General features: G+C 41.3%; 1 protein-coding gene across 1 annotated transcript in view; it reads right to left on the bottom strand.

Moving 5' to 3' along the window:
- Positions 1-401: 401 nt before the first annotated feature.
- The window catches only part of ttc27 (tetratricopeptide repeat domain 27), a 55887-nt gene continuing 43473 nt past the window's right edge, over positions 402-12815 (bottom strand). Inside the window, exons 13-20 of the mRNA XM_063874223.1 lie at positions 12048-12275; positions 10439-10537; positions 10267-10319; positions 7748-7913; positions 4162-4359; positions 3794-3905; positions 2879-2991; positions 402-777 (exon numbers count right to left, since the gene is read on the bottom strand). Of these exons, the coding sequence (XP_063730293.1) occupies positions 655-777; positions 2879-2991; positions 3794-3905; positions 4162-4359; positions 7748-7913; positions 10267-10319; positions 10439-10537; positions 12048-12275 (1092 nt within the window). The 3' untranslated portion in view covers positions 402-654. The remainder of the gene's footprint in view (positions 778-2878; positions 2992-3793; positions 3906-4161; positions 4360-7747; positions 7914-10266; positions 10320-10438; positions 10538-12047; positions 12276-12815) is intronic.

Genomic DNA, 12815 nt, shown 5'->3' with positions numbered 1-12815 from the left:
GTCATTGTACATACAACATGTTTTGCATGCCTCCAACCATGGATCTCTCCTCTGTTGCTCTTTCTAAAGTTTCTTATATTTGTTCCTGTTCCTTTTTTTGGGGGAAATACTTCTTAGCAAGGGTCAAGGACAGGGACCCATTCTACAGGGACAATGCTGAAGTTTCCCATTTCCTTTTATTATCTCCTAACCATGTAGCCTTTGGCCTCAACATAGCAGATCAGAAAACAGTTTCTGGTTGATCTTGTCAACTGTCATGTGCATTTTGGAAGGCACTGACCTGTACATACAGTCTATGCACTGACACATGTCGTCATAGCGATAAGAGGTCAAATCTACACACAGCATCATTGAAAAGGGAGAGGTTTGAGAAGGGATTAAAAGAACAATAAAAGGCCAACTTTCAAAATGTATAACATTTTACTATTTGATGTCTTACAGTCATGGCTTACATTTTAATGTGGATATAGAGTAAAAAAGAAACAGAAAAAGGATTAAGCCAGGCTTTCCATCTGTAATTGTATCTCTTGTTATTCTCAGGACTCTTGACACTGCACTGGGCTGACGACTGCAGGTTCTGTCGCTCTCTGAGCAGTCTTTACTACTGTGGAGCCTTCAGGGCCACACAGTCACTGTAATGGCCCCGCAGCGTCACTATGATTGTCCCCGCAGCGTGGCGCTCAGCTCCTGCAGCTCTGTGAGGACTTGCTCCAGAGCAGCAACCCCGTCCAGCAGATCCCTGTGGAGCTGACCTGTGGCCACATCTGTGTGCATTTGCTGGAACACAGTAAAGCAGAGGAAGAGGGTCAAATAATGAGGAACTCGAGGTCTCACTTCATCATCAGAGAAACACATTTTTCTATACACATAAATAATATGTTAGATATACTATACATTGACTAATATTCATTGGTAAACAATTAAATAAAGTAAATGGGATAAAATGGACAGGGGAAGTGATATTAGCCATGAGCAGGATGTGACCTACATGAAGATGCCATTCATCCATTCTGTGAGCGACCTTTAGACTTTAAAAAGTTCTAAATATATATTTTTAAAAATAGATATATTAATTATATTTTAAAAAATTGACATGAATACCTTAACTGCAGTTGTTAAATGGTGACATATTAGGTAGGACGTTTTACAGTTGCTCTCTAACCAATGTAATGTTAATGTAACGTTAGCTGATGACACGTTAGCTAATGTGACGTTAGCTAATGTAACGTTAGCTGATGACACGTTAGCTAATGTGACGTTAGCTAATGTGACGTTAGCTAATGTGACGTTAGCTGATGACACGTTAGCTAATGTGACGTTAGCTGATGACACGTTAGCTAATGTGACGTTAGCTAATGTAACATTAACCAATGTAATGTTAGCTAATGTAACGTTAGCTGATGTCACGTTAGCTGATGTCACGTTAGCTGATGTCACATTAACCAATGTGACGTTAGCTAATGTAACGTTAGCTGATGACACGTTAGCTGATTAACTTTTGGTCAGAGGTATTCAACTAAAATTCAACGAGGTCCAGTTAGAGAAAATGTCCTCAAGCAAAGGTCCGGAACATCAAAATGTCTAACTGGCGTTATGAATGAGTGTGATATACATTAACTGTGACCTAGTAGCTGTATCAACGTCTGCATGTAATCAACAACTGACTGCCTCATCAAACAAACAGTACAATTCAAAAACAACAATATTTATTGTCACTTGAACTACACAGATATACAGTATAATACTGTAGATCTCTTTAATGTTCCACTCGGGCTGCATTTAAAATAAAATAGAGAAAAGAAATAAAATAGCTTTTGAAAAAGTGTGCATCTTAAAAGAGCTTAATTTTAGAACGTTTAAATAAAGTGCAGCAGCAGCTTGAGTCTCCCTTTCTCTTTAACCGCTTCACATCTTGACAAGGTTTGTCTTTCTGTCCCTCTTATATTCCACTCCCTCACTGACTGTCTTTGGTTCAGTGAGAGGACTGAGCTCTAGCCTGTCCGGCCAGGATTTTAAATCAGGGCTGAAATGGTGTCAGGGCCATTCTCATACACATGTGAAGGTGCTCATTGGTGCTCCACTCACTGCCTTCTCTCTCTCTGTCTCCCGCTAACTCGTCTCTCCCCTCACTCTTCTCTCCGCCTTCTCTCTCTCTCTCTCTCCCGCTAACTCGTCCCTCCCCTCACTCTTCTTTCCACCTTCTCTCTCTCTCCCGCTAACTTGTCTCTCCCCTCACTCTTCTCTCTCTCTCCCCCGCTCACTTGTCTCTTCTTCTTGTGTTTATCTGCCCCCTGTTGGCGCCGGTTAAAATGGAATTGTCCTGTCAAAATGAAAATCCTTATTAATGTATTGATTATAGGTCCGGGCCTGCATAGGTTGGCGTCAGGGTCTGGAACCGGACAGTGGTCCGCCTGTTGGTGAACTAGGCTTTAGGTGATCTTAGGTGAGCAAATTTGATGTCCAATATTGTAACCTTAGTTAATTCAACCCTCGCTAATGTAACGTTGGGTAATTTACCTTAGCTAATGTTACGTTGGGTAATTTACCTTAGCTAATGTAACGTTGGGTAATTTACCTTAGCTAATGTAACGTTGGGTAATTTACCTTAGCTAATGTTACGTTGGGTAATTTACCTTAGCTAATGTTACGTTGGCTAATGTAAAAGTCGCTAAAGTAACCCTAGCTATTCTATCGTTAGCTCAGTAGCCAGAGTGAGACAGAGCTGGCTAACCCTAACCCAGGATGGATTTGAGCTCAGGAAAGAACACAGCCATAGTACAATGCTGCACATGATCCTTGCCAACCTTTAAAGCAAAGAGGAACCATCAGTAGGTGTCATGGAAAGCAGCAATAGTGGACTTTGCTCGGTGCACTGTACCTTAGCTTTGGTAGCCAGACTCTTGAGGCTGAGGCGGGTGGAGGACAATATCTGGAGATATTGTAATCCAACTTCTGCTGGATTACTCTTCTTCTGACTGCAACTAATGGTCACTGCGAAACAAAAGGGAGAAGTCAGGGTGGTGGCTTTTGTGTCTTTGTTGTGTTTTGTAATAGATTTCAACTCAGGTATTTCCCATGTTTGGATATTTATACCGTAGCTACTCGTTAAGTGCCTGTTTTATACACGCCTGTACACAGTGTGTTTGACCTGTTGTGTGCTACCTGCAGCTTTCTTAAGAACCGCTCATGCAGACAACCTGACACTGCGCTCCCTTTGGCTCTCCAAATACACCTGCACTGAGATAGTTGTGTCCCCTTGCATTGCTGGGGGAATCTGCACTGTATTCAACAATCTCTTTTTGTTTGAGTCGAATTTTTCTAGTAAAAAAAAAATCTTATTATCCAAGTTGAACTAAGATATATAACAAGTGTAACATTTGAATGCTTCAGGTAATGAGTTCTGTCTCCTCCCCGGCTGTGAATGTAAAGGTCAGGCTGCTGCGATTTATCTCCCGGAGCTCCATGCTCATCGTGCTGTAATTAATTGCGGAGAGTAACAAGTAAGCTGGAATCAGAGACACATCTCTAATCAAAAATGTTAAAAAATTACCAGACTTCTTATGGTGCATGTACAATAAACTGCTAACCTCATTTTGATCAAAATGGCTGAGAATCCAATATTTTTACCAAAAATGACCAACGTTTACATTCCCACTGTGATAACTGTGATACAGTTTATGTTTTGTTGGCAGTATGAGTTATGTATTAGAGCTCAGGGCAGCAGGACATCAGTGGTTCCCTAGAATAAAGCAGGTCAGATCTTTCTGTGTTGCTGTGTGTATGATGCTCTCACCTTCACCCATATGGATGGCTCTTTGGATCACCTCTTTGAACAGACCCGGTTCTTTCTCCCAGCCACCAGCTTGAACCTTGCAGCGGAAGGCTTTGGACATGAACTGCAGAGCCTGAGAAACCACATGAAAACACCGTTGTATTATTAAGAGGCTAGGCTTTAGTCTAATTCAGTCATCACTTTAGCTTGTTTGTTTCCACTTTTTTACTAGAAACATTGGCAACCATTTTTACAGACAACTGAACAATAATCCTGACAAATAAAACTGCAGGTTGCATCTCTTGACCCCGGGTGGTTTGTGGCTCCAGTTGGAACTCTTTATCCTCAACAGTCAACATATTATAAATAATGATATTATGGATACCAACCTTTTCGTTGTCCTCTTGGTTGGAGCTGTGTCCATCTCCGTACAGCACAGCGTATTGCTGCCACACATCACTGTCACTGCTGTGGCGGGCGCTGACCCGGCCCAGGAGCTCCTTCAGTTTGGACCGGAGAGTTTCTGCCTGCTCCCCCTCATAGTCCGTCAGGTTCTCAACCACTGCTCGAACCATGATCTGCAGAATCTGCCAAATGATTCAACGTCAGCATCAGATTTGCTTTTGAAGATTAATGACTATTCACAAAGTCTAAACATCATAATAAGTGATGTCATGGGTTTGCATTGAATTCCACCTTTATTGCTGTACATTAAAAGCAGCATTTCTCAGCACTGCCAGAAACCAACGAGGGAACAGCTGGATGGAAAGAAACTGGCTTTATGGGGAATGTGGTTTCAATTTTCACAAACACGTGCACTCATGATGCATGGCATCGGCATGAGGCTGCACATTATCACCCTGCTTTATGGTTATTATGCCAATCTTCCATAGTCATCTACTAATGATACGCTTGTGTTGAGAAAGCAGGTCAACATGTAAAATAATATGTAATATATGGCTACGCATCAAATGGGTCCAATCAAGTTTTTTTTCAAGAACCATGGGGGAAAATAACAGCTTTTATTTCGAAAACTTGAGTATCTTCACATGACTCTGATACAGGAACAATGGCTCCTGCTAGCTTAGCTGTTTTATTTCTAAGACAGTAGTGTGTGAGGGGTGAATCAGATCGGATAGGAGCAGGTGTTCCCTGTACCAAGACGTACCCCAGGGTTCTGTACTTGGTCCTCCTCTTTATTCCACTACCTCCTCTCTCTCAATAAAATCATACCCTTTCTAAATGATCACTCCTCAAATGTATTCTTAATCTTTGAGGGTGCCAATCATCAGTTAAGAGTAAGATAAGAATCACTTCATATAGGGAAAAATCAGTTTCTTCACACTGATGTAATTAACAATCACACACATATGCCGGAAAAAAAACACGCCCAGAATATTGGGGGGGGATTTGATGTCTGTCCAGCTCTCCACCAGTCCACATTTAGGACGTGAATCAGCAGCCTTTTGGTTCCCAAGCCAAGTCCCTATGGGCTGACCTGCTGCCTGCCCAGTTAGTCAAACGTCTCAAAGTGTGCATCCCTAGTTATTATCTCTCTACATTGTAGTTTTTATTTTTAGTGTCTTAGTATTTTCTAAACAGAGAAAGACAAAGGTATGGGTGCAAAGACCAACACATGCAATCATAATCTCTGTCTCTGTGTCTTCGCTGTCAGTATATTTGATGTGACACTTCCTGTGATGAGTGAGATTTAAACCTGAAATAGAACTTTGTTTGATGTATTCCCCTCCCCTGTCCAACACTGTGAGGAAGAGTGACTTATTGAGATGAAAACTGAATGGATGAGTTATTCAGATTCCTGCTCGATCCAGTTATAGTGTGAAATTGAGTGGAAAAGTAATAACCTCTCTATTGAGAAAAATGAAAAAAAATACAAAGCCAGGCCAGAATTTTCTACGGAGCTCATATTGAAGTTTACTTATAGATCACAACAATGGAATAAGGGAAAAAGTGGCCCTTTTATTCTCAGGGGTTTCAGTGTGAGAATGTGTGTGTGCCTGTAAGGTTCCTGCCTCTCCCTTTTAACCCCACGAGGCATAAAGCTGAGCCATGTGACCCTCAGTTCCTCTGAATCTATCAGCTACTAAAGCACTTCTGTCATCAGCCCTCCACACATTCCACAGAGAGGAATTCATGGTGGGCCTGTCATCATCTCCCAACCCTCATACTCTTAGCTATGGACTGAAATCTACCACAGGAAAGAAAAATATTAAAAGGAATAAAGCATGTTGCTTCTAAAAATGTGACTGGTCTGATTGTGCTGTTAGAGGATTCTTTGTTTCATGGCTATTTATACCAAACACCTTTAAAAATGTGTGAGCTGGATAAAAATAATAAAATGAAATAATATTTTGGGTAAAGAGACTCTTTAATGTGACGTCTTGACGTGAGGGCTGACAGCTTTGTTTCACCGTGCATGGCAGGGGAGAAGGACGGAGGTGTATTTCATTAAAGCTTTACAGCCCGCAGTGAAAAACAGTGATGTCAAACATCAACATTTCGACATCCTAATACACTTTTCTTTGGTACACAATACCCAACACTGGGATGGTTTGTATAGCTGCACTGTTTCCAGTTTCCCCTGTTCGGCCATCTGACCATTGTTGTTATCTATGTCAGCTTGAACATGTCAGAATGTGGGCTTGTGTGTGTTTTGGGAGAATTACATCTGGCAAACAATTATATTGAAATGATAAATAAAATAAAAATATTTCTGATAGCGGCAAATTTGCTTGACACAGTTCACAAAGCTGAATGATTTGGCAATTTCACTCAGTCCTGCGAGCAGATCCAACGCTGGTAAATCCATTAAAATGAACTGATTCTGCTCTGAGGCCAGATTCTGCTACTTTAAAGACTGTGACCAGGTGGAGGCACAGTTTGTTCTTTGTGTAATTCTGTACATTTCTGTGTCGAAGGAGGAGATTTTATAAAGGAAAAGGGAAAGCAGAGCAAAGCTAAATTACATTTACAAAATCATCTTTTTTTTTACTTTTACATATTGTAGTATACCTGATGTGACTGATGGAGGTACACAACCAGTATTAATTAACATGCTGGGTGGAAAGACGCCTGGAGCAAGGTAGACAGAACTAAAATAGAGCAAAAGAAAGACACCTAATGTTAAATAATGTGCGATTACCCTCTACGATGTGAATTGCAGGTAGTCCCACTGAGCTGAAAGATGACATCTTTAAAGGGAGTTGCCTATAATTAAAAGAGGGCTGAGGCAGATGATTAGTAACAGTGTAATCCTACCACTGTTTTTATTTCTTTATTCCAAGCTTGATTTTTCTTCTTAGATTGTGGTGGTGGGTGTGCAATTAAGCTTTTCCTTAGTTTTTGTTAATTACTCAGCATGAATGGCCCAAATAAGAAAGACAATTTGTCACTACAGGAAATAAACTGTTAGTTTGTCGTTTGGTAAGATCTTTAAAGCCGGGTGTATCGGTATCATGTGACCGGAGTAGAAGAAATGAAAAATCAAATCATTTTGCTTTACCTTTTATATTGTGTTTGTGATCCTTGAATAAGCACCTACAGCCCCAGAAAAAAATTAAGAGACCATCTCAGCATTATAACTTACTCTTGTGTTATTATTTATAGGTTTGTCTTTGTCTTTTATTTTTTTATTGTATTCTATAAACTATTGACAACATTTCTCGGTGTTGGAATTCAACAGACACTGCGATGGCTGCCATACATGTAGAGATAAAGATTTGAGAAAAATGTGGAGTGGTCTCTTAATTTTTTCCGGAGCTGTACGTATGTGTGTATTAAATATCTTTGGATTGCAGGTCTAACTCAAGTACATCACTGAATGTGGAGGGTATAATCTGCAGACTATAACACCCTTTCAGTGTCACAGCAGTATGATGCAGTAATTCCTGACACCACACTGTCCGACAGTGAAGTTTGATATTGCCTATGAAGACTTTAAGTGCAGTTCTTTACCTCGATGTCCTTGTAGTTTTCCCGGAGGTCCATAAGGCGGTGGTAGGCGTTGATAGTTTCACAAAACTCCCCGATGTCAGTGCTCACCATGATGAAATTCTCCCAGATCTGCCATTGCTCGAAGTTACACTTCAGAGCTTCCTTCAGGGTGCGGAAGGCTTTTTCTCTACAATGAAAGTGACAGGAAGAGGAAACAGTTACAGTAGCAGTGGATAACACACTCGAACCAAAAGTCATAACAGTAAAAACAACAATTGATGGGATACAAAGCTGCTGCCTGACGCACCAACACGTCAACATTTAGAAAGAGCATCTGCTGAATTAGCAGCAGTGCTAACCGCTTGGCTTTTCAATTTCAGATTTAAGGCCTGGAAGCTCATGAGTCTGGAGCGAACAAAGACTCGGAGACGCTCAGGATTCATGAGATACCTCTGTACCCCCAAACAGCAGAGCACAAGAAACTACAAACACAATTGTGTCTGTGCGCTGCCAGAGCCTTACAGGGTTCAAATTAAGATAATCCGTTTAAAATCGAACATAGCAGTGATTTGACACCTTCATAGTTTTTATTTGTTAAATCGTTGTGATCTGTAATCAAACCAACACGGCAACAACATGCCATTTAACAATGTTGCATCAAATCCCTCTCTGTACTGATCTGACGTGTTTGTTATTAGCTTGTTTCTATATGTGTAGCTCAAGTCATCATGTTTATGTGTTGTACATTTAATAAATGTTTATTTTGCACATAAAAAGGACAGACTTTATTCTCTGCTGTCACTTTCCCTGACACTGTGTTCCACCTCGACTTATCTTGAAAACCAGTGGCGGGCCGTGCATTTCACACCTAGGCCTTCAGTGATGTCCTACACAGTCCTACCTGAATTATTCCACCTCTTAATACCATCATTATGACGCCATGGCTCTAGAAACTATACATTTAGACAGAAACGCAGTATAACCGGGCGTTGCATCACCTTAACATAGTCAAGTACAACAGAGTTATATTAATATTTCCGAAGCATTTATAATCAATACATCAGCATTTACAGTTAACTTAATTAATCAGATTATCTGACAAACCGCTCCTTGACACCTGTGTCCGTCACATAACGCAGGACAAGTGCCAGCTGTGCTACATTACCCACATCTGACGTCTCGTCCACCATAACAGCGACAAAGGGTGCTTTTTTAATCTTCATTTTGATCTCTTCTCCCATCACTTCAGCAATAGCATAAATCAGGTCGTTTTGTATTTTGCCTGACGTCCCAGTAAACATGTTGTTTGTGTGCAGGTGGTAATGCAAATCTGTGTTGTTCTCAGCAAGAAAAGAAAGAAGCTCCACGTAGTTTCCTCTGTTTCTGGACTCGGCGCTTTCATCGTGTCCCCTAAATGAAAGTTCCTGTTTACCCAAAAACAGGACACAATCAATCAGTCTTTCAATAATTCCCTATTTTTGTTCACCCTTTCGTTGTGGAGCTCCGTTTCCCTGGGCACTTGTTCGTTGAGCTGTAGATCCACTCGGGTGTCCCCAAAGGTTTTCAAAAGCACCAGTGCTTCCAAGTGCCCAGCCGTGCTTTGGTGTCTCGTTGCTGCCTTGGTTAGACAACTCAAGTTTGCAAATTTAGTGTGGCTCCAAACACCAAATCGATCAGTTGCAAATACCAGGCATTCCCGGCAGTACAATTTGCAGTGCCTCTCGGAGGCTGTGAGCCAGGGGTACCGCTCGTAGTTTCCCTGCTGTGCTAGGCTCGCTAGCGTTGGAGTTGGTCGTTCCCTTTTCAAGATGTGTAGCTTTACTTGAAAAGTTCGTTTTGAAAATGGCGTTGTTATTATATCTTCGACCAAATTGATCTCTTCTCCTCCTTCAGCCATTGTGGGTTGAAAAAAATAGCTTGTAGAAAACTACACAAATTAGCTCGCTCAAGTTCTAGTTATGTTTGCTAGCTTTGCCCATAGACTGTATGGCTCTGCCTACTGCCTAGCTCTGCCTCTCAATAGTGCGTATCCAATCAGAAGATGTGCACGTGCTAACGTTAGCGTACGCCTGCTAGCTGGCCCGTTGTCGCCACCTCGAAATCTGATTGGTTAACGCCACAATTTTGTTTGCGTTCACTTTAAGCTACAGCCGCCCGCACTGTTGATTCTGAAGGCCTAAGGGCAGATTTCTTTGACCCTAGCAACACATTATGGCTGAAATATGATTGGATAAAAGCTCTAACATAAAGGCCAGCCCTCCAAATCTCGTTCTGAGGCTGGAAGCAGCGCAGCCAAGACGAACGCTATAAAATGAAGAGAATAGACTATGGGGAATAATTTAATACGTATTTGTGGAAAAAATATATCAAAATTTAATTTATATTCTGATGATGTTTAGGCCAGCAGAGAAGGCCTTGCTGGCCCTGACGGCCCACCACTGTTGAAAACTAATCAAGCAATTTCAATGTTTGCTGTGGCTTTGCTGTCGAGTCCAACAGTCCTTTTACACAAAACTCATTTTATGCACGGTCATACTCACTTCATCTGGAGGCGAATGTAGGCTGTAGAGAGGTTGTTCCATGCTTCTGGATTCTGTAGAGAGGGGATGGAGGAAAGTCAAAAATGACATGTGTTTTGTTCTGTTTCGTCTACGCACTCTTCTTTCACTTATGATTTATTAAATAACATTTAGCGTGTGTGTAGGTACTTACATCTGGCTCCAGTGTCACACACCTCTTGAATGCCTTGGCAGCTCCCTCATAACCCTGCAGGGCTATGTAAGCACAGCCCAGAGAAAACCACACACCGAGCTGCACACACACACACACACACACACACAATCGTCACAAAAGGGGTAAAGCATTACGAGTTAATCCATGTATTAGATCTATGCATATGTTCCATAAAAGATACTAGCTAAATAAAAAGATTAATAAAATCTCGCAATTATTCCAGACGGATTGAAATCTAATGACTCAGCTCTGTGGAAATAGCAGATGAATCCTCTATCCTTGTGATAATAGCAGCTAGAGTAACTCTGAGATCCTTCTCTCTGACTTTTTAGCCACCAAGCAGCTTTAGGAGCATTACCTCCACCCTCTGCACTTATTTTGGAGAAGCTCTAACACTGACTTGCATTAGTCAAGGAAACCCAAAAGAGATGTAATGAGGGATGCTTTTATTTGATAAGAATAAAACGGATCTGGATTTATTGAAGATATGAAATACTTGAAAAGTGTGAATGAAGCCAATGAAAATGTCACCAGCAGGTAGGTAGGTAAACTACAATGTAGCTTAGTAACACTTCCTGATTAGCACTTTACACAAAGAACAGTCAAGGAAATGGAAATTGTTGGTATTTCTTTACTTTAGGGGTCTATATATTTTTAAAATATATATATTTTTAATTTTAAAAGTCGTTTTTCTGAGAAACTACTCAGTTGATACAATCCATTAATTTAACTAATTGCGAGTTATACCTAGAAAGTCTGTAAAGGTCAACTATTATGCAAAATGCACTTTTTGCTGTCTTTTCTACATAAATATGTCCCCGGTGTGTAAAGAGACTTTCCAAAATGTCAGAAAATACAACCCTCTCTCTTTTGCTCTTTACCCACATCTGTAAAAACAGGGGTACAAACGAGCTGATCCAGATTTGCCTCGGTTATGATGTCATAACCGAAATGTGGCTGGCTTGTGTGTTCAGCAGGATGTCTGCAGGAGGGACTTGAGTTGTTGTTGTATATATAATACATATAATGTCTCTGTTCTAGTGGTAAACACTGAGAAGTGTTTCAGAGATAATGCTGGATGTGGTCTGGAACATAATATGGTGTTTGATCACGGCAGCGTTCAGCTGAGTTTCTCCGTTAGAAACTTCTCTCTTCAGACAGAGATCATGACGCTCCAAAGGGGCGTGGCCAGCTTCAGCTCAGCTCAAATTTAAAGCTACAGTCACAGAATCAGCACTTTAGGAACAGGGCTGAAATAGAGGTGGATGGGGCATGCTCCAATGGGGGATCTGTTTGGTATTTTGAGCAAAACACTTCACAGTCACGTTTTGTACAGATATGGCCCTACAATATATTGTTTAAATAACATAATAGGAGACCTTTAAGTCAGTGAATCGCAGGACACTTAAACAGGGAAGCCAACATTTCAACATATCTGGATTATGAGATTTTCAGTATTAAAAAACAAACTAAAAATCTAAAATCAGTTTTTCTTAATAATTTATTTTTCAAAATAGAAATTGTTACTTACATTGATAGCTTCAACAAATTTGATGTTTTTATTAAGATGTGATTTCTCTGCCTGTACCTGCATGGGGTTGATCTTGACAGACTTTTCGAAGCAGTCCACACACTGCTGGAAGTCTTTGGTGCGCAGGTGCAGCAGGGCTTTGGAGCGCATGGCTCTGGCACTGCGGTGAGCGGACAGCTCCCACGCACGGTCGTAGTACTGGTGGTCCCTCAGGATGTCTCCCAGCAGGCAGTACAGGCTGGGCGTCTCCTTCTTCTCCAACTCACGGCGAACAATCTCTTCAGCCTGAGCAAGAGAAGGAAGGAGAGGGGGGGTCAGAGTGGAGGAGGAAATTAATGAGTTGTTGTAGAGTGAAAGACAACAGCAAAGAAACACTAATATATTAGTAGAGATGTTAAGACGTGTGAGGCAGTGTAGTTGATGCAGCAGTGACAAAATACAAAAGGTTCTGGGTTTTTAGTACAGAAAGAACAAACCCTACAAAGTCAGTAATGGAAGACTGGATTTGGGACAAGTTTGACAGGGAAATTAATTAAAGTTAGGATTATGTTACATTGTTATGTAAAGTGACTGGCACATAATCTGTGGACGGTTGCACCCGTTGCACCTCACCATGCCACTACATGCGTGAGACTGCTCTTGGATGAGGCTATCAGGAGTGTGAGGCTGGAATAATAAACACATTCTCACCTCTCTGGGACATGATTTAGACTGTGAGGTTTTGCAAAAACCACTAAATGGCTGAGGGCCCCTGAGGCCTCACTGAGAACTGAGATTTACTCTCCTGTCAGAGGCTGTCACGGGGCCAGGAGCCTATCACACCTG

The sequence above is a fragment of the Eleginops maclovinus genome, chromosome 22 (assembly GCF_036324505.1).
Source record: "Eleginops maclovinus isolate JMC-PN-2008 ecotype Puerto Natales chromosome 22, JC_Emac_rtc_rv5, whole genome shotgun sequence".
NCBI classification, from domain to species: domain Eukaryota; kingdom Metazoa; phylum Chordata; class Actinopteri; order Perciformes; family Eleginopidae; genus Eleginops; species Eleginops maclovinus.
Note: the sequence above shows the minus strand (reverse complement) of the source record. Positions and strands in the feature narration are given on the sequence as shown.